Source organism: Poecilia mexicana, unplaced genomic scaffold, assembly GCF_051168715.1.
Source record: "Poecilia mexicana isolate PSO_F unplaced genomic scaffold, ASM5116871v1 scaffold_10, whole genome shotgun sequence".
In the NCBI taxonomy this organism is placed as follows: Eukaryota; Metazoa; Chordata; class Actinopteri; order Cyprinodontiformes; family Poeciliidae; genus Poecilia; species Poecilia mexicana.
In genome coordinates, this window is record NW_028263379.1 from 16,877,179 (window position 1) to 16,904,336 (window position 27,158).

General features: G+C 39.4%; 5 protein-coding genes across 7 annotated transcripts; 2 read left to right on the forward strand and 3 right to left on the reverse strand.

Annotated features, from left to right (window-relative positions):
* Positions 1-240: 240 nt before the first annotated feature.
* LOC106930120 (inositol-trisphosphate 3-kinase A-like) lies at positions 241-7,166 on the reverse strand. The gene is made up of 8 exons (XM_015007483.2): positions 6,946-7,166; positions 5,932-6,779; positions 5,028-5,112; positions 3,890-4,103; positions 2,388-2,592; positions 2,196-2,297; positions 1,102-1,173; positions 241-1,007 (listed from the first exon to the last, which is right to left on the reverse strand). The coding sequence occupies exons 1-8, from the start codon at positions 7,040-7,042 to the stop codon at positions 783-785; spliced, it is 1,848 nt and encodes a 615-aa protein (XP_014862969.2). The 5' UTR covers positions 7,043-7,166; the 3' UTR covers positions 241-782.
* Positions 7,167-7,676: 510 nt separating this feature from the next.
* Positions 7,677-13,423, reverse strand: LOC106930124 (seipin-like). The gene is made up of 10 exons (XM_015007497.2): positions 13,003-13,423; positions 12,055-12,313; positions 11,904-11,982; positions 11,394-11,537; positions 11,268-11,303; positions 9,893-10,027; positions 9,682-9,779; positions 8,728-8,857; positions 8,574-8,622; positions 7,677-8,484 (listed from the first exon to the last, which is right to left on the reverse strand). The coding sequence occupies exons 1-10, from the start codon at positions 13,112-13,114 to the stop codon at positions 8,348-8,350; spliced, it is 1,179 nt and encodes a 392-aa protein (XP_014862983.2). The 5' UTR covers positions 13,115-13,423; the 3' UTR covers positions 7,677-8,347.
* A 1,900-nt stretch (positions 13,424-15,323) lies between these two features.
* Positions 15,324-17,390, forward strand: rnaseh2c (ribonuclease H2, subunit C). Its single transcript, XM_015007588.2, has 5 exons — positions 15,324-15,432; positions 16,175-16,329; positions 16,534-16,646; positions 16,769-16,888; positions 17,238-17,390. Exons 2-5 carry the CDS (start codon positions 16,176-16,178, stop codon positions 17,259-17,261), a joined length of 411 nt encoding a protein of 136 aa, XP_014863074.2. The 5' UTR covers positions 15,324-15,432; position 16,175; the 3' UTR covers positions 17,262-17,390.
* Positions 17,391-17,429: 39 nt separating this feature from the next.
* zbtb3 (zinc finger and BTB domain containing 3) lies at positions 17,430-24,059 on the reverse strand. 2 transcript variants are annotated; one of them, XM_015007536.2, is made up of 4 exons: positions 23,983-24,059; positions 23,557-23,664; positions 21,638-22,443; positions 17,430-20,658 (listed from the first exon to the last, which is right to left on the reverse strand). In XM_015007536.2, the coding sequence occupies exons 3-4, from the start codon at positions 22,438-22,440 to the stop codon at positions 19,593-19,595; spliced, it is 1,869 nt and encodes a 622-aa protein (XP_014863022.2). In that variant the 5' UTR covers positions 22,441-22,443; positions 23,557-23,664; positions 23,983-24,059; the 3' UTR covers positions 17,430-19,592. The 2 variants fall into 2 exon arrangements, with proteins under 2 accessions (XP_014863022.2, XP_087865619.1); XM_088009493.1 differs by lacking the exon at positions 23,983-24,059 and having other exon boundaries at positions 23,557-23,945.
* A 20-nt stretch (positions 24,060-24,079) lies between these two features.
* Positions 24,080-26,873, forward strand: trpt1 (tRNA phosphotransferase 1). Of its 2 annotated transcripts, XM_015007564.2 has the most exons (8): positions 24,080-24,209; positions 24,292-24,343; positions 24,542-24,623; positions 25,093-25,262; positions 26,069-26,246; positions 26,329-26,385; positions 26,499-26,609; positions 26,689-26,873. In XM_015007564.2, the coding sequence occupies exons 3-8, from the start codon at positions 24,569-24,571 to the stop codon at positions 26,709-26,711; spliced, it is 594 nt and encodes a 197-aa protein (XP_014863050.2). In that variant the 5' UTR covers positions 24,080-24,209; positions 24,292-24,343; positions 24,542-24,568; the 3' UTR covers positions 26,712-26,873. The 2 variants fall into 2 exon arrangements, with proteins under 2 accessions (XP_014863050.2, XP_087865620.1); XM_088009494.1 differs by having other exon boundaries at positions 24,093-24,343.
* Positions 26,874-27,158: the final 285 nt, after the last annotated feature.

Genomic DNA, 27,158 nt, shown 5'->3' on the forward strand with positions numbered 1-27,158 from the left:
AACAAACTCCAAAAAATAAAAAAATAAAGATAGAAAATTAACAGATGATTTACGTGGGCTTGACCCATGCTCAACTCTGGTTGCCAACACTCAAATGCATTTTTATTACAAATGATCTGCCATTTAAAAAGATTTAGACTTTACACCTACTTAAGATTTATTGCTAAAAAATCTTGTTGCTACACAGAATGGATTACAAACACATTTCCTTATTTTTTGTACCAAATATCAATGTAATAATGAGGTGGACAGAGTTTTTCAGTTTATTTAACTTAACCTGGGCTGCCATACCATAAGTGTATAAAATGTCTGACCACCAGACCAAAAGTAAAAAATAAGAAAACATTTAATTGGAATCAAATAGATGCATATGTATTTTTTTCATAGACCATGAAAAGCAACATGTGCGTTTTATCAGTTCCTTATCAAAAAGCACAGCTACCACTAAACATACAAACATGTACTGACTTAAAACAGGCAGCACATGAGGTTGTGCGCAATGTCGTTCTTAAAGATGCATAACATTTTTTAAATATAACATGCAATACAAAAACACACACGAAATAACTTCATTCTTTATAAAAAAAATTTAAAAAAAGCCCTTCCCACTGTTGGCGTATGTACATACCAGATGTACAATAAGCAAGACTAGCTTCCACTTCATAAGTCTTTGAATTTCAGCTTCATTGAAGCAGCCATTGTTCCTGCTTCATCCCTGAATCCAGGTGCTGGTGTCACAGACACTCTGAGAACTTCATGTTTCACACTTTCCATGTTTCCACTCAGGTGCCCTCCTGCTGCCCCTTGGCCAGGCTGATGGCCTGGCTCAGAGCCGTGAGGATGGAGGTCAGACCGATCAGGTAGCCGTCCTCCCTGTTCCCCTCAACCCAAGGGACGCCGTGCTGGACCTCCTTCGAGTCAGGAAGAGGCATTGTCTTCCCAAAGTCTATCATCCAAACACTGGCCTTGCTGTGGTCGTGTACAAAGAGGAGTGAGCTGCCAATAACCTGAGATTCAGGAAATAAGAGATTCAGTGAACGTCTATGACGACAAAGCAAAACAGGACCGGTATGTGGATTTCATTTCTCTCTGTTTACGAACCTCATGTTTTCGAAAGAACTCTGAACTCCTGAGTGCGTCTTTCAGGTCCACCAGCCTGGAGTGGTACGCATTCTGGGAACACACATGAACATGAATGTCTGTGCTTCACAAATATCACAGGGAAAAACAGAATTAAACTCAAAGTGCAAAGAATGTACATGTGAGGTTAAAACCTTTCCTCCAAATAGCCAGAATTCATTGCCATGTTTCATCAACAATTCTCCAGGCTTCCCAAAATTTTGCTGGTTAAAAATGAACTAAAAGCAGCCAAAATGATAAGAAAAGGTCAAGTATGTAACCAATTTCAAAATATTTCTTTTGTTTGATAAGCCATTTATAGAGCCTCACAAAAGTATCTATACCCATTGAACTTTAATATTCTGTTACATTATAACTGTAATGGGTTTTATTGTGATTTTATGAAACACACCAACACAAAGTCATTTAACATTTGGAACCAAAATGAAAAATATGTTTCTTCTTTTTCTAGAAGTGCTGAATATGAAAATCTGGTAAATGGTTTTGTATTAATTTGTCTTGTTTTAATCATTCGTATAACAACCTTTCATTCTAATTACAGCTGCAAATCTTTGGATCTCAATCAGACTGGATGGAGATGTGATCAACAATGTTCTTGTCTCATTACAGATTTACAATTGGATTTAAGTCTAAAGTTACTGGGTTGTTCTAACACAGATATATTATTTAATCCAAACCATTGGATTGTCATTCTGGTTGCATATTTAGGGTTGGAAGGTGAACATCTTTTGTGTTTGTTGTTTAGCTCTTTCACAAAATAAATTAAACTGAAGTCTTTAGTTGTAATCTGACTGAACGTGAAAAACATCTTCAGCCAACAGAAACAAATTAGGTAATAATTTAAAAGTTTTTTAAAACTTTTCTCCTGCATGTTTTCCTCCAAATCTTTAAGTGAAAATCTCTGCATGCAGCATGTTGTTGCAGCTTCAAATGCGTCTTCTGACAGCTTAACAATGGCTGTATTTGGTTTAACTTCAGATTTAAATAAAATCTTCTCCAGTTGTCATCTGATTCAAGGTTATATTTTCCACTGCTACAGTGTGACTGTGACTGACCAGAGTGTCCAGTTGGCTCCTGGTGAAGTAGAGTAACGCCTCTGTGACCTGAGTCAAGGAGTGAATTTTTCTAAAATCCCGTTGGACACTTCCATCCTCCATCTGCAAATCAGCAATGACAGCAATCATTTTGCACGGTTAGACATCATTCTTGGTATTGAAATGCTAGAACTGAGCATTTCTCTCCGATACCATGATGCCCTCAATCCTGAAGCCCAGGGTGGATGTGGAGCTGGTTGTGTCCCTCCACTGTAGGTAGCGCCATTTTGTCACTCCTTTCTGTTCGTGTTCCTCGGCTGATGGTGCTGATGGGTCGACCTTCACCATCTTCTGGTACATGTCGCTCCTCAAATTGGGCTTGGTTCGAGCTTTGACCAGTTCCTCTTCCTGGAATGTTCTGAAAGGGAAAATGATCACATGATACATCCTGGCAATAAGCGCTTAATTTGGCACCATTTCGGAAACTCAATCTACTTCCATCCTTCACAGATTTAAGGAAAAGTTGTTTCGATCTGCTTCATAGAAAGAAATCAAATGTTTTGGTCTTATTGCATTTCCATATAAAGCTTTGTCTTCAGATGGATGATTGCAAGTTTGCATGTTTCATCTGAACTAAAGAAGCTAATGAAAGTATTAGATTTGTGAAAAGCTATGGGTTTTGTGGAGCTGCAAGCTACAGTAATTATTTTGAAGTTATGTTAAAAAGATGTATTAAAGAAGACCAAAGATAAAGGAGAACTAGAGTTTCCATCATTACTTCTTATCCACCAGGCCTCCTGGATGAATCCTAGATGTAAAACAGACTATGAAACAACAAAGATTTTGAACCCACTTTTCATTAGCTCAAGTATAAAATGACATGTTTTCTTTAAAAATATTAATATCTGCTCCTCTTTGACTGCATGATGGGAGTTTCTAAAAATGACAGTCTCACTAAATCCATGAAGACGTACACTCATCTGGAACAACCTTGACATCCTACAACAAAATAATGTAAAACATTGGATGTGTAAAGGAATCAAATACCTGGAACATATATTTAAAAGAATAGACATCCAGTTTAACAGATTAATTGTACAATCTGATCCCGCGGATCCTTCTTGTCCTTTTGTGCAATTGTAACTCACCTGACTGTCCACCCTTGCAATACACCTTCAGGTAATCCAAGTCAAAAAGAAAAAGCACTCATGCCAAAACACCCGTCTTAGTTCTTTCAGCTTAAACAAATCCAGGATCGACTTCGTTCCTTTGGTAACTTACCAAAAGACCAGATTCAATACTCACCAGGTGTCATTCACTCTCCTCTTCCTTTACTCAGATCTCTGAGTCTGCTGCAGGGATAAGCAGCTTCTTCTGAACATGCATCCATCAATACTCACTTAACCTTTCATTCATGCGTTCATGTTTCAAATCAGTTGATTTTCAGCGTAAAGTCATTTAAAATCATAAACTGACTATTCGGTTTGTATAAAAACAGAAATAAACTCATGTTCTAGTAAATACAACACGTTTTATTAACAAAAATTCCAGCAAGAGCTCTACCGGAATGGGGAGAAAACAGATGATCCCTGAAAGTAATATAGCGAGCTCAACTTTTCAAAACATTAGGTTAGACTCTACTTTTAAAAGAAACATGCTATCTCTTTGTTTTTAAATCCTCTTCAGTCATTTAAATGGTCAGCGAAAAGCCATACCTGACTCCCATCTTGCAGTCCATGATAACAGGCCTCCTCAGGCCGTTGAGCAAGTCCTCCAGGCGGATGTAGCAGTGCTCCCCTCTGGTGACCAAACCATAGTACTGCGGGACGAAGGGCCTCAGCGGATCTCTCATCAGGCTGTCCAGACACTTCGCCTCCAGTTCACTGTACAGCTTCAGCACCTCCCCTCCTTTACTAACCTGAAAATTACCTGGTAACAGAACATGGTAAGATACAAGAAGCAGTAAAAGATTTAGGAGACAATAAATCTTGATCTACTCAATGTAATTACACAATTGTTTAAATAAAGAAATTTTATAATGGACATGAAGTGATTCACATCCAACAATTAGCAGTGTCTCATTTTACAGTCACGAACTGCCAGGGTATTTCATTGGTATTTTATGTGAAAAACCAATGCAAAGTGATAAATGTTAAGTGTGGAGGCCTCAAAGGTTTGGTCATGAAGACCAAGGGACACAGTAGAGAGGGACAACTAAAGCAGCATCTCACACAGCTCTGGTCAATCAAATAAATGGGAAGAGTCTGGCACACCTTCTAACTCACACATGACCGTCTACCTAAATTGACAGGGTTGGCAAAGAGAGCATGATTTAGGAAAAGCAGCCAAGAAGCCAGTGGTAACTTTGGAGGAGCTGCAGAGATCCTGTAATTGTTTATTCCACAGAACTGCCATCTGTGATGGTGGAATGATTATGCTATGGAGACAGATGAGTGTAGATAAATTCAGAGCAGTTTGAGACTGGACAGAGCAATGACCCTAAACATACAGCAGTGGGATGGTTTGGGTCAATGTAAACGTGCTGAAATGGGAAGGCTCAATCTAATCCGATTTAGTTGGGATTTTAAAATGGGAGATGGTTTTAGTCTTTAGACTTGCAAAGTTGACAGAGAAATCGTTCAACAAAACTATTGACCAATGGGGATGAATACAAATACACAATATTATATACTTTCTACAGATATGAGAATACTACGTTTACGCTTTCTTTACAAAGAAAGGCATTAAAATAAGGCATTAAGATAAACTTAAATTTAAGTTTGTGTTTACAACACGTGAAAGAGTGAAAAAGTTAAGTATGAAAACATGCGAGTTGCTGTGTGAAGTACATGCCTTGATGTCCAGCTAGCTGAACCCAGGAGCTCTGTCGCTTGAGTGACCAATGCATCATGGTCAGGAAGGTTTTCCATGTGCGACTCTGAGGGACAATCAAAGAAAAAAAAAATGTGTTCATGTAGGAGATGCATTGGAATCATGAGTCTGACATTTTATCTAAAGGTTTTGTAAATTCTTATTTCTGTTTTTATTCCAGGATGGGAATTTCTTAGCCTTATTTACTGAAAATATTCTGTGAAAGTCTGGGAGAATGAGAAGTGTTAAAGTGTTTTTTTTTTTGTCTCCCAACAGAGCATAGCTGTAAACTTAAGATCTACTTTGTATATACACAAAACAGCTGCTACCAGACTGAAACGTGGCACAGAAGAACTGAAAAACAGCTACAGCAGAGCAGAGCATGCTCAGTAGAGACACTGGGGAAACAAAAACAAGGTTTCAGTTTTCACTGCTTGTTTAGAATTATCTATATTCTACTGAACCTATTCCAGTTTTTATTCTAAGTGATGAAGAATGCTTATTTGAAGCAGTGTAAACCTAATCACCTAAAGTCCTAATGACTTTTTAGTGCTTGATAGTTCAAACACACTGAAGCCAGAGAAACAGCTACTTTCTAGTCGTCCTCCCACTGTTTGCTCCTCCCTTTACTCATATCTGTTGCAGAAGCAGGAGGCTTCCATGCAAATGCCATTCAAATCCGACTGTGTCAAAGTCCTCTTTCAAGCCCATGCAAATCAGCTTGACCACAGGCGCAAAGAACAGTTGAGAAACATGGTTTTATTTCTTTTCCATGGAAAACCAGAGCAGACAGATGCACTGAGGGTATAACAGTGATGAACTGGACAAATGCCTAAAAATGTGCAGAAAAACGTGAATTGGTGTTTGCTGGATAAGGTGTTCTGACCTTCTTGAAGGTTTTTCTTTTAGACACGACATCATCTAGGTCGCTGAAGACCTCGTCGCTCTCTGATGAGAGGTTGATAGAGGAACAGGACGAGGAGGTGGAGGAGTGCAACAGCTTGGAGAGGATTGGATGCCGATGACTTGAGGGCTCCATCACCTCATCATCCTCCCGGCTCTGCCTCTCAGGGTCCTCCACACTGCTGCTGTTCTCGTGAGCTGCAGAGGTGGGAGAAGGTTTCCCGTCTTCCTTCTCCACACTGCTCCCACCTCTCTTCAGACTGGAGCTTTTGCCTCTCCGGTGTTTCCCCTCGTCCTCGTCGCAGTGTTCTCCTTGTATTCCACTGTTCTCCACCCTCCTCTTCCCACTCAGCCTCCCTCTATCGCAGCCGTCTGTGCCAACGTCGAAGCTGCCTCCTAATTTTTCTTTCCTCCTCGACTTCCATTTGGCTCTGAGAACATCCCGGGAATACTTTGCAGTGTCGTCCGCCTCATAAGCTACAGGTTTCTCCTCCTTTGCATTAGACTGGCAAGCCGTGGGGGATTCCGAGTCAAGATAACAGTCCCAGTCCTCGTCTTCTCCCAGTCCACCGATGCACTGGCTGTAAGGGGGGAAGCTTTTGGTAGCCAGGAGCCTTGGCCTAAACTTGCCTTTGGCTTTAGTGCAGCTGCTGGACGGCCCATCACTGATCGTCAGATGCTGGTGTGTCTCATCTGAGAGTCCGGTGCACGAGTCAGAATCTTCCATCTTGATCCCCTCCATCTTTAAGCATGACAGATCCTCTCCTGTATCCATGTTTCTTTCCCCACTGGAGCGAAGATGGCGATTCTGCTCCATGGGCACAACATGTGCTTGCACAACAGGGAAATGTTTACAAGAGAGCCACAGTTTTGAATATGATTCAGGAAATGCATTTGCAAGTGTACAAAAAATAGAAGCAGAAAAAGTTTTAAAACTTTCTTTAAAATGATACAAACTGCTGAATAAATCCTCATGAAGCTGCAGGACTCCCCTTACCTGTATCTAGCGTTGAATTCACAGAGAAGCAAAGCCTTGTGCCCGACGCCGAGTTACCTTCCGCTCTCATTCTCTCTGCTGGAACCACAGTTTGCATGTGGTGACGTTATGATGTTTCCAAAGCTCGACTCTGGGCTGGATGATGGAGCTCAGCCAACAGCGCCTCAGGGCAGGATGACGTCCAGGAATGACAGAGCCAGGCAGTGTGGAGTGCCATGTCCTCCCTCCACTTTTATCACAACAGCCACACTAACAGTCCTCATTAGATAGAGGCTACACAATCCAACGCGTAGTGAAAATAAGTTGTTTTTAATGTATAATTGGAAACAACTAAAAGAGAAACGTCATCTGATTTACAAAGATTAGAGAGCCACTGCTAAATATAAAACAACCTTCAAGGTTTTTATCACTTTTCTGTTGCTTCTGTGACAGGAAAGCTTGTTTAGATAGACAAAAATGAATGAATTTGGAATACCAGCGAATCCTAAACTGACATTTGTGTGTGATGGAGGTTTCAAAACGAAGCCTTTCATGCATCAAGATGATAATCCATAGCACAAACTGTAGACAAATGAATGGCGCTGTGCAGGAATTAAAAGTTACAGCAAATGCTTAGTTAAAGTTGTACTGAGCTCTGCCTTGAGCCGTTTCTCTCATGTTATAAGTTTTGTGTAGAAAAGAGCCAAAATAAACTACAAGCACAAAAAAACTCCCTGGAAAAAACGAGAAACTTTCCTGCAGTAAAGCCTTTTTATTGTGATACGCAACAGCAATGTGGAAACTGAGGCAACAGTTTACGTTCAGCTACAACTCAGGGTTCCTGCACTGGATAGGTTTGGGATAACAGAGAATTAAAAATAATCATTTTTAAACTGTAATCTAGTTCCTTTCTCAATTTCATGGATGTTTAGCTTTGACAAAACATTTATCCACCCATCTATTTTAATTTGTTCCTTCAGTCAGGAAAATCAAGTCAGCCATCTATCCATCCATATGTCCATTTTAATTTGTTCCTCCAACCATAAATCAATTCATCCATCCATCCATCCATCTTTTGTCTCCAGGTTTCCTATTTGAAGCCTGAGCTGAAACATTGACAGGGAACTCTAAAATGTTGAATCTGGAAATAATTTTAAACATTAAAATGTTTAGGAACTGTTTTCTAAATATTTGGATTTTTTTCCCCCCTCACTTCCGAATTCATTTCACAAAACACAATCGGCAAAAATGAGTTAATTACAGAGAGTAACTTCAAAACATAAAAAGTGTTCTGAAGTTATAATGCAATCTGTAAACAGGATTCAGAGTACATGATCCCAAAAAGCATTTCAAATTACAGTTCAGTGTTTAATTCTGATACCTTTACTTAAATCTCCAGACTAGTTTTCTTTCAATAAACACGTCAGGCTGCCTCAGACTGGCTCATATCACTCTGTGTGTGTCCGTTCTGCATGTCTGTGTTGGTACGCTCCAGGGGGCGCTCTTCCCCACTCATGTCTGTGGGATCAGTTTGCAGAGGACCCAGCCGCTCCGCAGCATCTGCAGATGAATTTATGCCATCAGTAAAAATCAGCCTGAAAGTTAAAGCTATACTCGTGTTTGTGCCAGAATATTGAATTTCTTTGCACCTGCACTGAGATCATTTTCATCCAGTGGCTGGAGATCATCTGTAGTGATCTGTAAGACAGACCTCAGAGGTGGATGACAGAAAATACACGGCAACATATTTCAAGGCTGCAGCCCTGCTCCCTTGACTTTGTCTGGTTTAAAGTTTCCTCTCACCTGCTCCGGGTTCTGAGGCAGCCTCAACAGCTGCCTCATGTAGCTCAGGAGGAAGAGGAAGCTGAGGAAGGTGAAGTTAGTTGCAACACCTATAAGGGCTGACAGGACGGGGTAGTAGAACAGCAAATATCTGAGAAGAGAGACACAAATAGAAATAGAGGATTTTAAAAACAATCAGTGTTTACAGTCTGCTGCATTGGTCCCTAAGAGGGAGGTGAAAAGAATCACCTTATGTTATTCACTATAGAAGGATTTACAGAGCAGTGAAAAAAGGTTCCTCTTTTTACCTTTGTGTTGCAAAGATTAGACAAGGGTAACATGAATAAATACAAAATTCAGATTTCAAACAATTTATTAAGGTAAAGAAAGTTACCAAAACAATTCTGGGTTTATATGAAGAAGAAATTTCCCTCCTTGTTAAATCAGGATGTAAATCCTTTTTTTTTTTTTTGAAAACTCAGTTAAATTTAACAGCCTTTTTATTGTGTGATTTTTGGCTCACAGAATCAAGAAATCATTTTAATAAAACCTCTCTGACAGGAACAGGAAGAAAAGCAACACATCATTCATTGAAGAAACTAATATTTGTACATCTGATCATTTCCAAGACCAAATGTTTAATTCACTAAAGGATAAAAGATGGGGGGAAAAACAAAAAACAAAACATGAAACTGTTGTAAACCTTCCCAGGAGTTGTCGGTATAACAAAATTACTCCAGGAGCTCATCAACAACTCAACCAAGAAGTCACAAAATTAAAAACATCTAAAGTGATTCAGCAGTGAGGAAGAGACAGCAGGAGTCAGTAGATTGATCAGGTGAAAGTGGAACTTTTACAGAGATGTGAATCCCATTATAGCTGGTTTATGTTCAACCAGCTGCAAACCAAACTCTTTCAAGTGCAACATCAGAAATGCAGGATTTTGTGCAGCAATGCGTTGGCTGTCAGTCTCACCTCAAGCCAGTGAAATGGGCGTGCACAAACAGATGGGATGAGTAGATCTGGACTTTGCTGGACAGGATCTCAATGACAGCCATGACCGATGGAGAGTACTGAGCACAAACAAAGGAAGCACGTTGAAGCATGTTCATTTGCAGAAACTGTAGAAATCCTCTTCTCTCAAGTAAAAATATCTCCACTTTAAAAAAATCTGTGCATTTCTCACCGGGTCGTCTGTGAACTCTGAGAAGAGCTCCACCTCTACAACCTGCTTCTGCTCGGCTGCTCCGCTCAGAAATGCAGGGAGGAAGAGGAGAGTTCCCAGAGTGTTCAGCAGGTCAGATCGGTACCGCAGCATTCCCTAAACACAGCGAAACACACTTTATATACAAGCGCTGTAAATATATCAGAACCTTGGTAAAGTCGTGTAAAAAGCCCTAAAATGGAAAGTTTTAAATCATTCTTGTGCAGAAGGACTCAGTCATGATCCAAAAAAGAAAAAAAAAAAAAAAAAAAAACCACCAGGGGTGAAATGAGATTCAGCTTGGATTCTGTCTGACTAAAGAAAACAGCTTCTTTTAAAGCTCCCGTCAAATTGTTGAGGATAGAATGGAAAAAGTTTTTTTGTCCTCAACATTTTGAGATCCCCGAATGGTTGTTAATTTTTAAGATGCAATTTGCTGCAACTCTCAAACTGTGAGTTTACCTGTGGAGACATTCTGCTAGAAAGACTGTCTCCACACTAAATAGAGACCTGAACACAAATTAAGGATTACAGTAGATTGTCCAGTGTGAGATTCTTCTGTTGCAAGAACAGGATTAATTAATTTGAAGACTTTTTACACAGTAAAAAGTGTCAGTAAATGTGTCTGGCACATAAAGGAGTATCAGTGCCCAGCAGTAAAAATCAAACAAAGCTGATTGGGTTAGTTTAATGAATGCTAGCAGGGATGATCTCGCATGATGCCATCCAGAATGAATGTGGAAAACTTTAAACCTCACCAATTACTTACAATTTAGTTCCCTCCTAACGACTGCTAAAAAAAAAAAAATGACGAGAATTGAGAAGTGAAGGATTATGCAACATCAGTCCTGAGAGATGCATCATTCTTCAGTGGATTATAAATCGTATGCCTGGTTTTTATCAAATCTATCTTTGGGAATCACTTTGTTAAACTGTTGTGCAATTTTACTTTATGCTCTTTCTTGAATTCAGCTAACGAAAGGGGTGCAGTTTTGAAAGACTTTGAGAAACCCTGTAATTATTGATCAGCCCTTTAAAAGATAAGAAAATCTGGTCGGTTGGAAGCAAAATGCAGAGAAAGTTGTGGACGTCATAAAAGTTTTCCACTGCACATCATTTATTACTTATCCTCAGACCAACTGGAATCCTTGTATAGAATTTATGTGCAATCTTCAGTGACATTGGTTGGCATTTAAGCATTTAAGCATGGATTGTAGTGTCAGTGTTTATATATGTCATATCTGTGACATTCAATCTGGCATCAGAGTGATACACAGAGATCGCCGTCTGTCCCAGCAGAGCTCTGCACACGCCGAACTCATCTAACTCTGTTATTACGCGTCAGTGCTGTACTCACAAAGCGAGAGCTGGAGGCCTTCTGCAGCTGGCTTGCCTGAGAAACACAGCACTTTGAGATTCACTGCAGAGAGTGATCATTTTCAAGCAGAAAGTGTGTTTGAAAATTGAAGTGAGAGCAGCTTACAGTGCGAGCAGAGGAAGCCACTTGGCCTCCATCCTGAGAGAAGCATGTGGTTTTGATCATGAACATTCCCACCTCATGATTGGTTGGTGAGTCGGGCATCTCCAGCTGCAAATACATCCGATACACCTGGCCAAATGTCAGCGCCTGCAAGAGATGATAATCTTTTGATAAATTCCACAAATCAGTAATTATTTAAGTTCTAGATGCTATTTGGGTTAACCAGAGTTGAGCAGAACCAAAACATTCAAACTCTGCGCAGGAAGACCCCAGGCTTCAAACCTAAGGCCTTTTTACTGCAAGACAAGCGCTGCAAACTGCACCACTGTGCAGCTTGCTTCGTATTTATTCACTACTTTTTGTTGCATTTTCAGAAAACAAAAAACAAACAAACATTAAAATACATTGAAGGTTGTGGTTGTCACATAACAGAAGATGGAAAATTTCAAGATGTATGAATAATTTTGGATGGCAGTGCAAGAAATGCTGCAGATGGTCATTTTGTGCACCTACATGTTTCCTATTTCTCATCAAAGAGACGTTGGCCACAGGATAAGAGCACCAGAAAGCTGATGGCGATTCGCAGTCTGTCCTGTGATAAGAAAAGAAATTTGAACAACAAGCTCGCGTCTTCTCTGTGTCACACCAAACCCACCACACCCACCTATAGTAGTAGTACACCGGTGCAGAAAAAGCCGCTTTGGGCATGTAGGAGTAGTAGAAGGTCCCGTATAAAAAAGCTGCGATCCAGAGGAGCAGAAGTACCGTCGAGAACACAGTGAACCCCTGCAGGAGTCTGCGCTTTGCCCTGGAGAACCACAGGACCACTGCATGCTGAAACCGTGACAGAACCAGACCGATGATGACAGAAGGTTCTCCAACTTCTTCCTCTGAGGACAGGTGGCTTTCCTGATCCATTACACCTGAAAAAAAAAACAGGACATTTTGGCAAACTGAATTAACTGCAAGAAGCCCAAATGACCCAGTAAACATCAAGTGACATTGAATATTCAAAATGTCTGAACTTTTCCAGATTTTCTTGGAAATTAGGACAGAAAGCACTGCACATGAACCAGAAAACAAAAAGTGTAGCAAATGAAATTACAAATGAAGGGCACAAGCTTTAAAATTCAAAGAAATGAGATCAGCAAAAACCACCGAGTACAATCTGAGTCACAATGTGGGCCCGCTCACATCAGATGACTTCGAACTGTGTCCAACTATCACCAAACGCTGCACAAAACCAGTAAATAACGATTCAGCCAATTAAAAAGATAAAATAACACACAATGAAAAATACTCACCACAAAGCTTGTTTAAACAGTAAAGAGTTAAATAAACATATGTGGAAGTAAAGCCTGAAACGGCTTTGGACTGTAATCATGAACAACTGTTTTTGAAACTGATGTATTTTAAAGTTTGAGGGTCAGTCCTAAGTTTTATTAACTTTAGTTGGATACAGTTTCTAAAAGAGTTAAAAATTATTAAGAAGTCAACACTTTAAGTTCCTGATGCTTTTCTCTTTAAACTCAAAGCTGTAAAAACATTTATCTATTGGGTAAGCAGCAGCAGAAGCCCTGCAGCTGTCCTCTCCCTTCCTTTAGAAACTCACCTCTGGTTCCTGTTGGCCGACTGAGAGTTGTTAGGAAATCGTTCCCTGAAGTCTCTCCGTCTGCAGTGATTTTGGTGAAATGCAGAAACGACTCCTTTACATGTCTTATCATCAGGGCTTTAAAAATCTGTCATTGGATGAAGTTTAGCCCAGCCCACATGAAGACATGCCTCATGTCTTCATGAAGCACATTCTTGTGCTTCATTTCTTGTTCTTTTTGACTTATTATTATTCCCTTTATCTGATTTTGATTTCTGTTTGCTTTTCTGATTTTATTTCTCTGGTTGCCATCTGATCACGGTTCCGTTCCTCGTTCTCTCACCTGCATTCAATCCAGTAATTATTCACTCCAAGACAAATCATTTTGATTTGCTCTGTTTTTAAGCTAATTCCTTTCGTCCATGTTACATTAGTTTCTCTTTTCAGTTCAGTGATATAGTTCAGTTTGATTTGAATCAGTTCAGTAAATAATGTTTACTTCAGTTCTTTACTGTACACATTTATTATAGTTTAGTTCAAAGTTCAGTTCCCTACAGTGAAGTTCAGTCCAGCTTAGTTCTGATCAGTTCAGTTTAGTAAATTTCAACTTAGTTATGTTTATCAGTTCACAATTCAATTTCAAGTGAGCATCATTCATTTCAGTTCAGTAGAATAAAGCTCAGTTCAGTTTAGTTCAAGTTAATGTCAAAAAGTTCAGTTCAGTTTGGTTTGGTTTGGTTCAGTTCACTTCAGGGCAGTACGGTTCAGTTCAGCTTAATATAGCACAGCGTAATGACCTCAGCTTAGTTTGCAGACCAGTTCAGTAATTTATAGTCCACTACCATACAGTTTGGTTTAATAGAACAGTCTTCAACTTCAGTTCTCAAGCTGCGGTCCTGCAACTTTTATATGTGTGCCTGGTCCAACACACATGAATCCAATGGCTGAATTAGTTCCTCAGTATGCAGTCAAGTTCTCCAGTCTTGCTAACAACCTGATTATTTGACTCAGGTGTGTAGAAATACATAAGAAAGTCACAGAACACATCTGAATACATCTGATTTAATATACTTAGTGTATTTTGGTTTTGTTCAGTTTTTTTTTCAGTACAAATCAGATAAGTTCAGTTTAATGTAAGATCCTTCAGTTCAAACACAGATTGGCCACCCTGACTGGAATAGTTAGAGATTGCAGCATTGCATGATGGCTGTCACTGTATAATCCAGTCCTGTGAGGAGCCTTGTTTTATGCTCCAGTTGATTAATTTGGTGGGGGAGTTGTAGAAAAAAAAACATCTTTTAGTGATATTATGACATAGAAACCCAAGGAAATGTTGCTACTCTGCACAGTTAGTTTGTTACACTCCCTCTGGCAAGTAACACAAAGAAAAGAAGCTTTGTCCTTAACCTTTGGGGGAATTTTAGTTTTTCTCTTAGAAGAGGGTTTTAGACCATCTTGCAGGACTAACTAATCCTTAAAATTAAACATTAAGCATACAACTGTAATTTTTCTCTTCTATTGCTAAATACATGAGAAGAAACAGTTTTTATGACTTGCTATGGGTAAAAAAAGAACCTAGTTTTTCAGTAATATACATCTTAATTGCAATTCATCACAAACTTTGATCTGGGTTTAATGTTGATGACATGCAACTATTTTTCAAATAATATTTCTGTCCATACAAAAGATCCATAGCACAAGACATTGTTTTTGTCACATTTTTATTCATACCTTATATAATTGTTTTTAAATTTTCATTGTGTATTTTTATGTTAAATTAATTCCTTTGTATTTGTTTATCTTCATTTATTTTCCTCTCAAAGCACTTTGTGCAAATGATCCTCAACAACTAAACTTGCCTTGTCTAAAGATTTAATTTAAAACTGGAATTTGATATGTTGTTTTATTGCATAAACACATGGTCTGCTGAGGTATGAAGTTTTAGAAATATTTTTCTGAAAACGGACAAACAAATGAGTGAGAAGCTGGAAAATCAGCAAAAGAACTTTAAAAGTCCTTCCAAAACATGTAATCATTCTAAAATATTGCAAATAAAAAAGTCTGGAGATTTGGAAGCGGAAATCGAGAAAGTGGGGGATGTTTGTGCAGTGCAGTAGTCTAAGAAAAGTTGATCCTTTAGGTGATTAGTTTACCTCACGTAATATTCACAGTAGTTATGATGCTACCTAAAATCTAAACGGGAACAATTAGGAAAAAGCTAAACTTTCCATGTTGCCTCTCCAAACAAGTTAAGCAGATTTACCTCCGACCGTAGGGTCCAATAGAAGATGAGAATGATGCCTTCTCAGCCCAGCAGGGGGCAGTATCCGCTGTCTGAACCGAAACACCGCGCCAAAATATGTTTTAGTAAAAAGAAGAAGACAGCTGGCGGAAACCGTAGGAAACGGTCCATGTTTACATTTCATGTTACATTTGGGAAACAGAAGGAAGGTAATAATTGTTTTATTCTGTACAAATCTTTTCCATTGCAGTTTAGAGATATTTGAGTGAAACAAATATTGCTTTGTCTTTATTTAATAAGCCGTGTTTTTTGTATTTCACCAAGGCGAAGCATCAGATCCAGCAGCAGCTTCAGTCATAGTAAAAAAAGAAGAAAGTGCTCCCTGTTTTATTTCAGGGGTTTTACGTAAAAGTCGATCATTAAAATGATTCGGTCTTTCCCGTTTACTATTTCTGGAATGAGTAAAGATACATTTCCAGTAAAGCCCAACTCATCACCATGCTTTAGTGTTGGTTTGAGGTGTTGATAGGCTCTGTATGGTTTTCACCTTCGTATACAGTACTGAAACTGTGTACATGTACAAAATATGGCAATGCGAGAGTGACATAAATTAAATAATATGTCTTAAAGTAGGGAATGAATCTCACAGCTGAATGTTTTAACTCATTAAAGTTACAAATTTAAACAGGCATCAGACAAAATGGAAAATAACATTTAAAACTGCTGGACTTGGAGAAACTGACTGATACGTTTTATTTTTGGTTTTGTTTTGCAGGCCGAATCTGAAACTGTCCCTGATTTTTTGCATTTATTTTCCACACAGCTTCATGTTATAGATGGAAAATTAGAAACAGTTCCTATAGCTTAGAAATTGATCAGTAATCAAGCCTGAAATGACTTCATGTTGAAAGAGAAATGAGGGTTAATTTCTCTCTTGTCTTCTGGTTGCAGGATGTCCTGTAATGCCAGTGTTACTTGTCTCCACCTGTCCTCACTAAAGCGGGCAGAAAAAGCCCCGGTCCACCTCATGCCCTGTGAGATTGAGCACACTGGGCACGCCCAGGTCTCTCAGTATTTCACTGCAACAACAAAAGAAAACAAGAAAGGTACAAAGACAGATTGTAGACCTGTATTTGCTACCGGTAATACCGGTCTACAAGTTACCATAATACTGCTGTGTTTTAGTCATATTTCTCCTTCATGTATTAGAAAGTGTTTATCATGTAGTTTAGCTAAGCAATAAAGGTGTATAATCTTCTTTCCACTTCATAATTATGCTGTTTGTAACTAACATATCTGTCCATTTGCAGACAAGACAGTGTCATTCAGAGGACGCGGGCTAAAGGGACAGGAGATCAGCTGTCCTCAGGGCCACACGGGTCTGGTTCTGAAGGAGGTCGACGGACACGGCTCTGACCAGGAGGTAAGCTCATGCTCTCCACAGCAGCGGAAACCTCTCCAACTCTCTGGCTCATGAAAACGTGGAAATCCACCGTCCATGAGAGGCAGAACATCAGATACAAGCCAATGACTCTCTGTCCACAGGACAGGACGGTGAAGGTGACCTCAGTGTTTGACAAGCTCACCTACTGGAACCTGGAAACGCCTCCGACTTCAGACGACATCGTGGTGATGGCGATGGACTGGCCCGAGCTGGCTGAGGCAGTGAGTCATTGATGGACTTTATTTTGAAACTGTAATAATTCAAATATTACTGAGGTTGTATGCATATATTTGAGCCTGTGTGGGCACAGGAAAATTCACACCAAATTCTCAGTTTTTGTAAAACCACTGAAATAATATTTTATATTATTCCACTCTGACAAAAAAACCTTCATATAAATCATTGAACTAACAAACTTTAAAAGATTCTTACCCTTGAGTGTAATAAATACTCCCAATTGAAATGTGTGTTTGACAGCAATCCTTCATTTCTATCAATTTTTTCTGGAATAAAATCTGAATCTAAGAGGTTGCGCATGTTGGCTGATGCTCATCTTTTGTATTTTCACAGATCCATGGGACAATTGAAGACTGAAGACACTTGAGGCTGATTACATGTGACACAAGCAAAGCCCACTTATTGCTGCTTAATCTATATAGTGTTCCTGTCTCAGAGCAATAAAATGTTTTTTTTTTTGTAAATAAAAAGAAAACTAAAACACAAGCTGAAGAGAATTTTGTGAATTAGTAAAAAAATTAAACATTTGTGCCACAGAACACCATTTATTCACAATGTGACATTTATATATTGGACATTAGCACTCACAAAACCCTCTAAATGATCACTGCTATTGTCCATTAAAAGTATCAGTTTAAAACTCTTTTTTTAACAGTAATTTCAACATTTTTTTTATAGAAAGTGTCTTGAAACATTTAAAATAGTGCAGAACAAGAACTTCCACAGACTCAATCAGGCACATACAAAGACATTAAGATAAGGCAAACATTTAGTGGATTACCTCCTTTTTTTTACTCCACCCTTCATCTGGTTTCCTGCCTCCGGTTAAAGGCATGAAGTGGGTGTAGTGAAGAACGGTTTGAGGTGAGCCAATGTTGGTCCATTAAAAGTGCAGGTGTTTAGTGAATCTAAATGTTAACGGATTGTCCTGACTGTTGCAGTATGAATCAGCTGAAACCTGGAATGGTTTGTTTAATGTACTCAAAGAATGAAATGCGAGGCAAAATGGAGTGAATAAATACTGTCGGAAATTTACCTTCTACAGGAAAGAGATGCATCAGAAATGTAACCAACTTTTGGCTTCATCCTGTTGATAGCAAAACACAACATTAACATTATCTCCATCTAAATCTGCTGGCTCACAGTAACAGGACACCAATACATAGTACAACTTATATAATATCAATTCCTTTTTTAACTTACATGGTAAACAACTTGGTGTACAATTCTTTATAATGTTTTAATAAAGCTCATTAATAACCAGTTGTTATGACCATATGAGACTATGAAACTGAACTCACAATGACAAAATCATTTGTTACAACCTAAACTATAAAATACTCTTCAGATATAAAAAGTAGGAGGTAAAATTTTTCATGGTTTTCTTACAGCGATATGTCAATGTTAGTCAAGCAGATACTCAAACCACTGAAGCATGTTTTGCTTTTGTGCTTACGAGGAGATTCAACCGCTGCTGCTGTTAGGAGAGGCTTTTTGGTCTTTATCGATCGTTTCTTAACTGTGCAATCTTTTGAAAAAGCTTTTTTAACACAGTAGCAAATATTAACCTCGGTGTGAAACTGAACCATTAGGTTAGTTTGGTATTCATAACCTGAACCAACAATCTGTGAAAAGGGCAAAAATAAACCTGAATAATACCAGTAAGTGTAACAATAACAAAAAAAAAACAACTGCTCAACTTCTAGGATCAATTAAATCTAAGCTTTAGATTATTCCTAAATTATTTATATTACTCACTTAATTTTTAAACCACATGTTTTAAACATGGTTTTGTGCAGTGAATAATAGATAATGTTCATTTTTGTACTTTGTGTCCTACAAAGGTTGCAGTTTTAACATCACTAAATGTCAAACAGGTCAAGAGTTACGGCTACTTTAGTAATGAACTGCATATTGCATTTACTGTCAGGTGTCAATGTGATTCTAATCCAATTTTTTTTCTGGGGTTTTTCAACAGATAATCAAACAAGCACAAACTTAATTAACGTTGTTTGCTGAAAACTCTTTGTCCACAAAATAACATTGTTGAGTGTTTTAAAAACATCACAAAAGACAAACAAAATCAAATAAATGATCATAAAAATTGTTAGTTGTCTAGGCCTGTCACGATAAACAATAAATCAATTAATCGCTTGATAAATGAAAATTATTATTTCTGTGGATATTCTTTGCACGAAATGTGAACTGGGCTTAAGGGAGGAGTGAACTATTGCATCAGGTCGTCGGAGATGCCAAACTTCTCTATCTAAATCTAATGATTTATAGCCTTCATAATCTGCACTCTTTTGGTTGAATGTAGTTATTTCCACTTTGGTTTTATGTTGTTTAGTTATTATTCAAGAGCATTTTTTTGTTAACGGAGATTGAGAGTTAATTTTATTTTTGTTTTTGGTTGTTTTGTTTACCACTTCCAGTATTAAATGTTCTTTTGAAAATAACATGTATCTATTTTTGGCAGGGTATCACTTGCAATATTATGTCATTTCCATTAAATCAGTATAAAAAGCAATATTACCGTTTATAGCAATAATTTTTTGAGACAATTAACTGCTCAGCAAAATTTGTTACCGTGACAGGCCTAGTTGTTCCACTACTAAATGCAAGTTTTGATTTAGTGTTAATAGATCAGGTTAAAGTTCACATATTTGGGAATAAGTGGGGAGCGTGTTAGCAGTGAGGAGGGGGCTGCGGCAGCAGGGGTCCCTCTGTGTCTCCCTTGCTGCGTTTAGCGGGCAGCGTCTGGTCGTGAGCTTTGCGGATGTGTCGGTACAAATCCCCAGACTGCGTGTAGCTCCTGTAACAGTAGCGGCACTCGTAAGGCCGTTCGCGTGTGTGCACAATGGCGTGGCGTCTTAGAGTATATGTGCATGAAAATGTCTTGCCACAGACCCCACATGTTGGCACGTCTTCAACGAAGTTTCCCATGGAGTCCTGGAGTTCTTGGAAGTAGCCGGGAGGGTCCGGATGTTGCTGAGAGGACGGAGGAACAAGGGAGGAAGCGAAGGAGGAAGTGTCCTGGGAGGAGGGTCCGACGCCCGAAGATGAGGAAGAGGGCGAGAGGGGGAAGGAGTAGTCATTTGAATGAGGGTTTATTTGTAGGAGTCCCTGTGAATGTGTGGAAACAAAATGAGGACTATTCAGCTCTTCTTCCTGGATATCCTCCTCGTATTCCTCTTCCACATCCATCACCGATTCTTTCTCCCCGATGTCTTCTTTCTCCTCCTCTAGCTCTTCATCAGAAATAATAATTGCCTCTTCTTTGATTTTCAAAATCTCTTCATTGTCTCCTGTCCTCGCTCCACCTGGAGGATGTGATCGTCTTCCAGCCACAAGCGGCGCTTCGGTTTTGTCCTCTGGACGTTGAAGCGTTCGCATTTGAGGAGCGCGTTGAAGGTCTGAGCTCTGATGCTGGAGCGTTACTGCGCTCTGGATTCTGATTTGTAATGGTGCTTGTTGAAGAGCCGACTGTCTGGAGTTGGTCTGGAAGTTTTTGGTCAGGGTGGGTGCTTGGATTGACTTAACCATCCTCTGTTCTCTGGTAAGAATGTTTCTGTGGTCAGTCTCAGAGAGATTCTCAGCAGGACGGTCAGCACACGGTCTGAGCTGTTCTGGATGTCCTCTGACGGAAAGGTGGGATTCTGAAACGTTGAGAGAGACCACAGACCGAACACCAGACTGGCTCTGAGGAAGCAGAGAGGAGGAAGAGGAGGAAGGCTGCTGGATCGCACTGTAGCTGGTTAAAAACAGATAAACAGACTCAAAATCAGATATAAATAACAGAGACCAGAATACCTTGGATTACCTAATAAAGCCATCAGAAATCTGTACATTAAAAGAAATCAATGTTATGTTTTATGCAGATGTTGTCACTTACTCATTTTATTTAATAACACAAAAATACATATTTTGGGAATCCAGGTCACGGGTCAATTCACTCATTAACTGCTTGTTTGTTCCTTCATTTAAGTAATAAACAGTAACAACCTGTGGAGATGAACAGAGGATTCAGCTGATTATCAGATTGACCTGCTCAGACTCATGATAAAACTCAACCAGAAACTCAAAAGTCTGATTTTGGCCCCGTCAGTGAAAGCATCATTATCACAACACTCTTCTGTGTGGAAGTTTTTACTGCAGGAAGAACACTAAAAAAAATTAGCCGTTTTCTGCTTCATGACAGCTTAATTTCGACAGTGTTACTGAAATCTAATAGGTGAGGTCAGAGTTTCTGTCCTCTTACAAGGAATACACCCACAGACTCATCTTCACAACTACTACCGTTAAGTACTGATAAGTGCTACATGCTAATATAACATGCTAAAGATAGTTTAAAATATTTTGTTGTTATAACAGCCTTCTTTATGTGATCCATTTCTAAGTATTTTAAATCAAAACATTCTAACGTGGGGTTAGGCAATGCTAATCTGCACCATAAATCCTTGCACTAACATATATGTTAGTATTAGGAACTAACATATATGTTAGTAACAAACCACTATCAAACTTACATATATGTAAGTTTGTTAGTGGGGTTTCTCAGACCAACTATGTTCACTGTACAAAGATGTTTCAGATTTTAAATTTTTCAATAATCTACACAGAAACCACAAAGTAAAAACCTTTGTAAAGTATAATAACTGGAGGTAAAGATGGAGGACACACATATTTTAATTTAGATTGATTAAAACGGGGAAGGAACAAGAGACCATTACCTGTATGTCTCTGTGGTGCTGCATGGACTGCAGAGAGCAGATCCTTCGCCTTGACCCCCTGGGCTCATCTTGGCGAGACTTACAGGGACAAAGGCAGATATGTTTGTCTGGCTCTGCACCAGCTCCCCTGCTGGGGGCAAAGGAGGACAGTCCATGCCTGGCTGGGTGGTATCAGCAAGGTCAGGGCTCAGAGGAGTTTGTATCTTTGATGAACTTCCACCTGTCCTCTGCTCAGACTTCACACACTCCAACTGAGTCCCATCTGCCACTTCAGATACTGAGGACAAAGGCACTGCTGTGGTCACTGGATTTGAGTGGTCTGCAACCATGGCCACCAGGGACTCAGCTGGATGATCACAAGCTGCTTCTGGTGCCTTCCTCAACCCGCCGCTCTCTTCAGAGCGTGTGCTGTCGGCCTCAGCCAGGGGCCCGCGCCTCTGCAGCCGCCTCTTACACACTCTCACCACCTCATTCATGTGCAGAAAGCTTGCGGCAGCCAAGATGTCCTCCACAGGAGGAGACTCGTCCAGTTGCAGCACACCTTCATAGACAAAGTCCAAAAGCAAGCCAAATGCAGCAGATGTGACAATGTCATTGTCAAGTGTGACACAGCTGCTGGTGCTGCTCCCCGCTGGAGAGTCTGAGTAAAACATGTGAAAGAAAGGCGAGCATGAGGCCAAAACCGCCCGGTGAGCCAGGAAACGGGATGAACCCACTTGTACGGTGCAATCGCAAAGGAAGCCCCGCTGCCGCTGGGAACGCAGAGCTGAGAGCAACTGCTGGGAATGCTGAGGAAACTCCATGACCTGAGACAAGAAGGGAATACAAATCAACTGTAGAAAGATAAAACAAACAAAAAAATCCCTCAAAAGGTTCTGAATAAAACACAACAATAATGTTTCAAGTTAATTGATGCAAAATGTGGCATATGGATTAACAAGAAAATGTTTAATTTCTGTTTTTGTCCTCCCTGGCACCTCTACAATTAACATCTTTTGTTGATTACGTCAACTCAGCACATGTCTAATCCAACTCATAATTGCCTTTCTAGTGGAAACATGCCACGTTCTGAAAGTTGCAGGTTGGGAACACTTGAATCAGACTTGTATGTCTAGCACATGCTACAGATGCTTGATTGTGTTGCGATCTGGGAAATCTGGAGGCTAAGCCAATATCTGAAACTTGTTTTATTCCTTTAATTCTTCTTGAAATACTTTTGTTTTCACACCGGTTGGACGCAAATGAAATAAAATTGTGTAAATGGTCTGCAACCATACAAGTAACATTCAAACCAAATGTAGAGTCAAATGTTTCACAGCAAAAATTTCCCTTAGGCATTCCATCACTTTAACAAGCTTGTTGTCCCCAGATGTCATGAGTTTCCCAGAAAATTGATCAGATCAGGTCATGGTTCACTTTCATCAATGAACCTTTGCTGTCCATGACCGTGTCACTGGCTCACCACTTTTTCTTCTTTCTTATATACGGACCAGACAAGTAACACCCTAAAAAAAGCCGCAATTTTGGTTCTGTTCTGACACAGTCATCTAGCAATCATAATTTGGTCTTTGTGAAACTCAAATCCATACGTTTGCCCATTATTTCTGTTTCCAAGTATATTTCAGGACAAAATGCTCAGATGATGCATATACATCCTGTTAACCCCAAACAGACACTTTGATGGAGTGATAATCAGTGGTTTTCACTTCAATTCATATTTCCACGTCTGTTTAATATATTTGAATTTTATTATCTATCTATATAAGGGTGAACAAGTATGTTGCATATATTTCTGTTTTTGTGCTGATTATAAATATCTAATTTGACTATATATATATATATATATATATATATATATATATATATATATATATATATATATATATATATATAAAGTGGAAAAAAAACCAATAACTCACGATGAAGACAGAATGCTTCCGTCTCCAAACTCCTTTCTGGCTGCTGAATCTTCCAAGTGCTGCTCTGCTTTACCGTATCCTACTCTCCATGGCAACCAGGCTGAATTTCTGCGTCCAAAGAAAAGGACTGAACCTTAACGTATGACATATATTAACAAGGTATGCATTGCAGATAAAAAACCGAAACGTCCCTCACAACATTGTGCACATCATGTAAAAACCACGAATATCTCCGAATATTATTCAAGCACAAAAACATTAGCATTAGCACAACTATGCTAACACTAGTTAGCAAAATTAGCTCAGCGCCTGAGTTAAAATTTTAGCGCCGGAAGCTTTGAGGCTGAGTGGGGGTTGAACCAGAAACAATTCGTTTAAACGCTTCTTCGTCGCCTTATATTAACTGTAAATACTATATTAATTTACCTGTATCAACTGTTATGTTTCTCAACAGTGGCTGCGGCTTTTCCTCTGTGGTGCCACTTCACCGCATAAGGATGTGCTGCCACCTACAGGCGGAGGTGTGAAACAGACAGGAAGTGGAAACAAGGACGATTGCTGAATCTACTGACCAAAATAATATGGGCGACTGCTTCTTAAATATAATTATAGAGCAGGGCTGACACTACTAAATAAAGCGTAAAGTTGTCACGGTAATATGTAGATTAATTCAATTAATAACTCGTTCCTAAATTTCCTGCACAAGATCTGATCTACCTGTATTTTAATGGACAGAGGAAGAGGCAGAGGAGGAAAAAGAGGAGGCAGAGGGAAGCGTAGTGAGGAGGTGAGATCCCTATTAATTGAAACAGTTTGCCAATGTGTTGCCTCCCTAATTTTTGATTTTAAAAATGTGTACTTTTGGCTGTCAGGCAGCATGACAGATTTGACACAGTGCAAGCTTGGTTCTAAATATAAAACAGAGCTATTATTAGGTTTGGAAGAGAGTTGAGTGTGTATCAAATGAGACCTTCTTTACCACCAGGACAAAGATGTCCATCTGTCTAAATCCATGTCTTATGTGCTTCGTCATGGAGCCACACAGATGGGGCTTCAAATGGCCACAGGTGAGATGACACTTTCACCGTTTCAGACAGAATTGAATGACTTTTCTTATGATTAATTCGTCCAGGAGAGAGACACGGCTAAACACAGAAGAACTGAACTAGGAGTATTTTCTATGGGCTTGCAAGAGTTTAAAGTTAATTGCAGTTGTAGTTTCTGTTGATAATAAACGTCTTAAAACAATTTTAGTAATGAACTGAACTTGACTGCGTCGTTTGATTGTGTGACTGAACTGAATCTTACGTTTTTGGGGGAAGTGCATTGAGATGATGTGTTGTGAATTAGTTCTATCTAAATAAACTGAAATGAATTTGATTTATTTTTGACAACAATAATGTTTCACTCAACAGATGTCTAGTCAATGATATATAAAAATGTTGCATCATGGAAACAATTTAAAAATATCATGTAGATTTACTCAAACTAAACTGTAAAATGTGACCATAGCTGTAACAACTTGTATCTCCACAGATGGCTTCCTGTTTGTGGAGGACCTCCTGGCTCACCCACAGTTCCACTTGTACACATTAGAAGACGTAGAGAGAGTCGTATCCACAAGTGACAAGCAGCGCTTCAAGCTCCGCTCCCACCCAGAGGATGGCCGGCTGCAGATTCGGGCCAATCAGGGACATTCACTACAGGCAGGCAGAGCAGACACGTTCCTAATTAAATCGGATTCATTTAAGTTTAGTATGTAATTCCAATTGACAACAAACGTAGTTTTCATGATGAAAATTAAACGCATTTGCAATTATATCCGATTTGGTTCAGATTCAAACCAACCTAATTCTGGCACAGTGTACAAATTCTGATCCAGTTAAAGGTAGTATAATTCAATAAAAGTTACTGTACACTTCAGACATTGATAATGACCATCCACATTTAATATGAACAGATAAAAAGTCATTTGCATCAAGTGTTGGACTTTGCTGCACTCCCACATCCTGAACAAGCATGTGGTGATAATGGTGAAAAAATAGATCTTCCTTTACACAGGAAAACCTCCAGCTGACCACATGCAGTGTGATAGTGACAGCATTTAGTGACAACACTTTAGTGTTTTCTTTTGCAGTCAGTTAATGGTGATGGTTAACGGACTGAGTTTATATTGCATTTTTCTTTGCCATGACGACACAAAGTGCTTCTCATTAGCCACATTTACCACACTCACATTCAGGCAGCTGGGGGTTTTGTTCCTTACCCAGGGACACATCAACATGATGGAAGCTGGAATCGAAAACACAACCTTTGGACTGCAAAATGACTAATCTTCCCACACTGAGCCACAGTCATCCCAGTAGTAAAGAAGTTCTCTTTGCCTACCTGAGTTTCACTTCTGCTCTCCTTGGTGCCAGTCAGATATGTGGAAAATTATAAACATTTTTTTACCTAATTGAACAAATTGTTATGAACTTTAAATCTCATCAGGAATCTCATCTCTGCTCAGGTCATGGATCTGGAGCTAAAACCAGTTCTAGCTGGTTCTCCTGATTGCCCTGCCGAGGCCGTTCATGGCTCCTACCTCCGCAACTGGCCATCCATTCAACAGCAGGGTCTGAGCCGCATGAATAGGACTCATATTCATCTGTCAACCGGACTTCCAGGGGAAGATGGCATCATCAGCGGTATCCTCTATGTTTGAATCCAAAAATTAGGAGCTTATATGAGCTGAACATCAGATGGCAGCATTATTTCTTTTCCCACCAGGCATGAGGAAAAACTGTGACCTAGCTGTGTTTATTGATGTCTCCAGAGCTCTGGCTGGTAAGATTAGCTGGTAATGGCTGCAGTTTAATCCTCTCCACCCACCCTGTGTGAGTAAAGAAATCAATCCTTTTACAAGTGTTTTTTTATGTGTCTGTGTCTGGCTTGTACAGATGGTATTGACTTCTTCTGGTCAGAGAATGGTGTGTTGCTGACTGCAGGTGATGCCGAGGGTAAACTCCTTCCTAAATACTTCACCCGAGCCCTAAAACTCAAGCCTACAAGTGAGGAAAACTAAAACACATTTCTTCTTAAGAAGCCAAACGACATTCCAGTTGTGTAATTTCTTGTGCTGTGTTTCAGGATGCATCCTTCCCCTGCAGTAAAAGCTGCTGAGCTTGATGTTCTCACCAAGCTTGAATCCAGCTTTGCCGTATGTTTCCTTGGTTTCCATGACGTCACAAGTTTTACATTTCCTATAAATAACAGGACTTGCATTTACAGCCCAATTTTATCTTCATAATAAATACTGACCCAGATAAATATAAGCCGACTTGGTACTTTTTTTGTTTATACTGTGCCTTACTAAAGTACTGGTGTCACATTATAGCCACAAATTTTCACATATTTCATTGAGATTTAATGTGGCAAAGTAAAGACGCGAATAAATATGAGGTGGAGTGAAAACGCACAGGGTTTTCTAATTACAAACAATCAAATTATTCGGCATGTATTTGTAATTAGCTCCCATTGATCTGATACCCCTCATCCCCGCTGCCTTTATATTTAACCAAAGTTGTAGTAAGAAGAGAGCCTTTGTTGACGCAGCAAAC

What these genes read in the sequence shown, in the direction of transcription:
- LOC106930120 (XM_015007483.2), bottom strand. Translation starts at nt 7,042, where the DNA reads ATGCAAACTGTGGTTCCAGCAGAGAGAATGAGAGCGGAAGGTAACTCG. An exon ending in GAATTCAACGCTAGATACAG is followed by an intron (nt 6,780 to 6,945) that starts GTAAGGGGAGTC and finishes CTGTTGTGCAAG; the next exon opens with CACATGTTGTGCCCATGGAG. An exon ending in AGTTCTTTCGAAAACATGAG is followed by an intron (nt 1,008 to 1,101) that starts GTTCGTAAACAG and finishes CCTGAATCTCAG; the next exon opens with GTTATTGGCAGCTCACTCCT.
- LOC106930124 (XM_015007497.2), bottom strand. Translation starts at nt 13,114, where the DNA reads ATGATAAGACATGTAAAGGAGTCGTTTCTGCATTTCACCAAAATCACT. An exon ending in CCGGTGTACTACTACTATAG is followed by an intron (nt 11,983 to 12,054) that starts GTGGGTGTGGTG and finishes TTCTTATCACAG; the next exon opens with GACAGACTGCGAATCGCCAT. An exon ending in GCCCATTTCACTGGCTTGAG is followed by an intron (nt 8,858 to 9,681) that starts GTGAGACTGACA and finishes CTCTCTTCTCAG; the next exon opens with ATATTTGCTGTTCTACTACC.
- rnaseh2c (XM_015007588.2), top strand. Translation starts at nt 16,176, where the DNA reads ATGTCCTGTAATGCCAGTGTTACTTGTCTCCACCTGTCCTCACTAAAG. An exon ending in AACAAAAGAAAACAAGAAAG is followed by an intron (nt 16,330 to 16,533) that starts GTACAAAGACAG and finishes GTCCATTTGCAG; the next exon opens with ACAAGACAGTGTCATTCAGA. An exon ending in GACACGGCTCTGACCAGGAG is followed by an intron (nt 16,647 to 16,768) that starts GTAAGCTCATGC and finishes CTCTGTCCACAG; the next exon opens with GACAGGACGGTGAAGGTGAC.
- zbtb3 (XM_015007536.2), bottom strand. Translation starts at nt 22,440, where the DNA reads ATGGAGTTTCCTCAGCATTCCCAGCAGTTGCTCTCAGCTCTGCGTTCC. An exon ending in AGCACCACAGAGACATACAG is followed by an intron (nt 20,659 to 21,637) that starts GTAATGGTCTCT and finishes GTTTTTAACCAG; the next exon opens with CTACAGTGCGATCCAGCAGC.
- trpt1 (XM_088009494.1), top strand. Translation starts at nt 24,284, where the DNA reads ATGGACAGAGGAAGAGGCAGAGGAGGAAAAAGAGGAGGCAGAGGGAAG. An exon ending in GGGGCTTCAAATGGCCACAG is followed by an intron (nt 24,624 to 25,092) that starts GTGAGATGACAC and finishes GTATCTCCACAG; the next exon opens with ATGGCTTCCTGTTTGTGGAG. An exon ending in GGAAGATGGCATCATCAGCG is followed by an intron (nt 26,247 to 26,328) that starts GTATCCTCTATG and finishes TTTTCCCACCAG; the next exon opens with GCATGAGGAAAAACTGTGAC.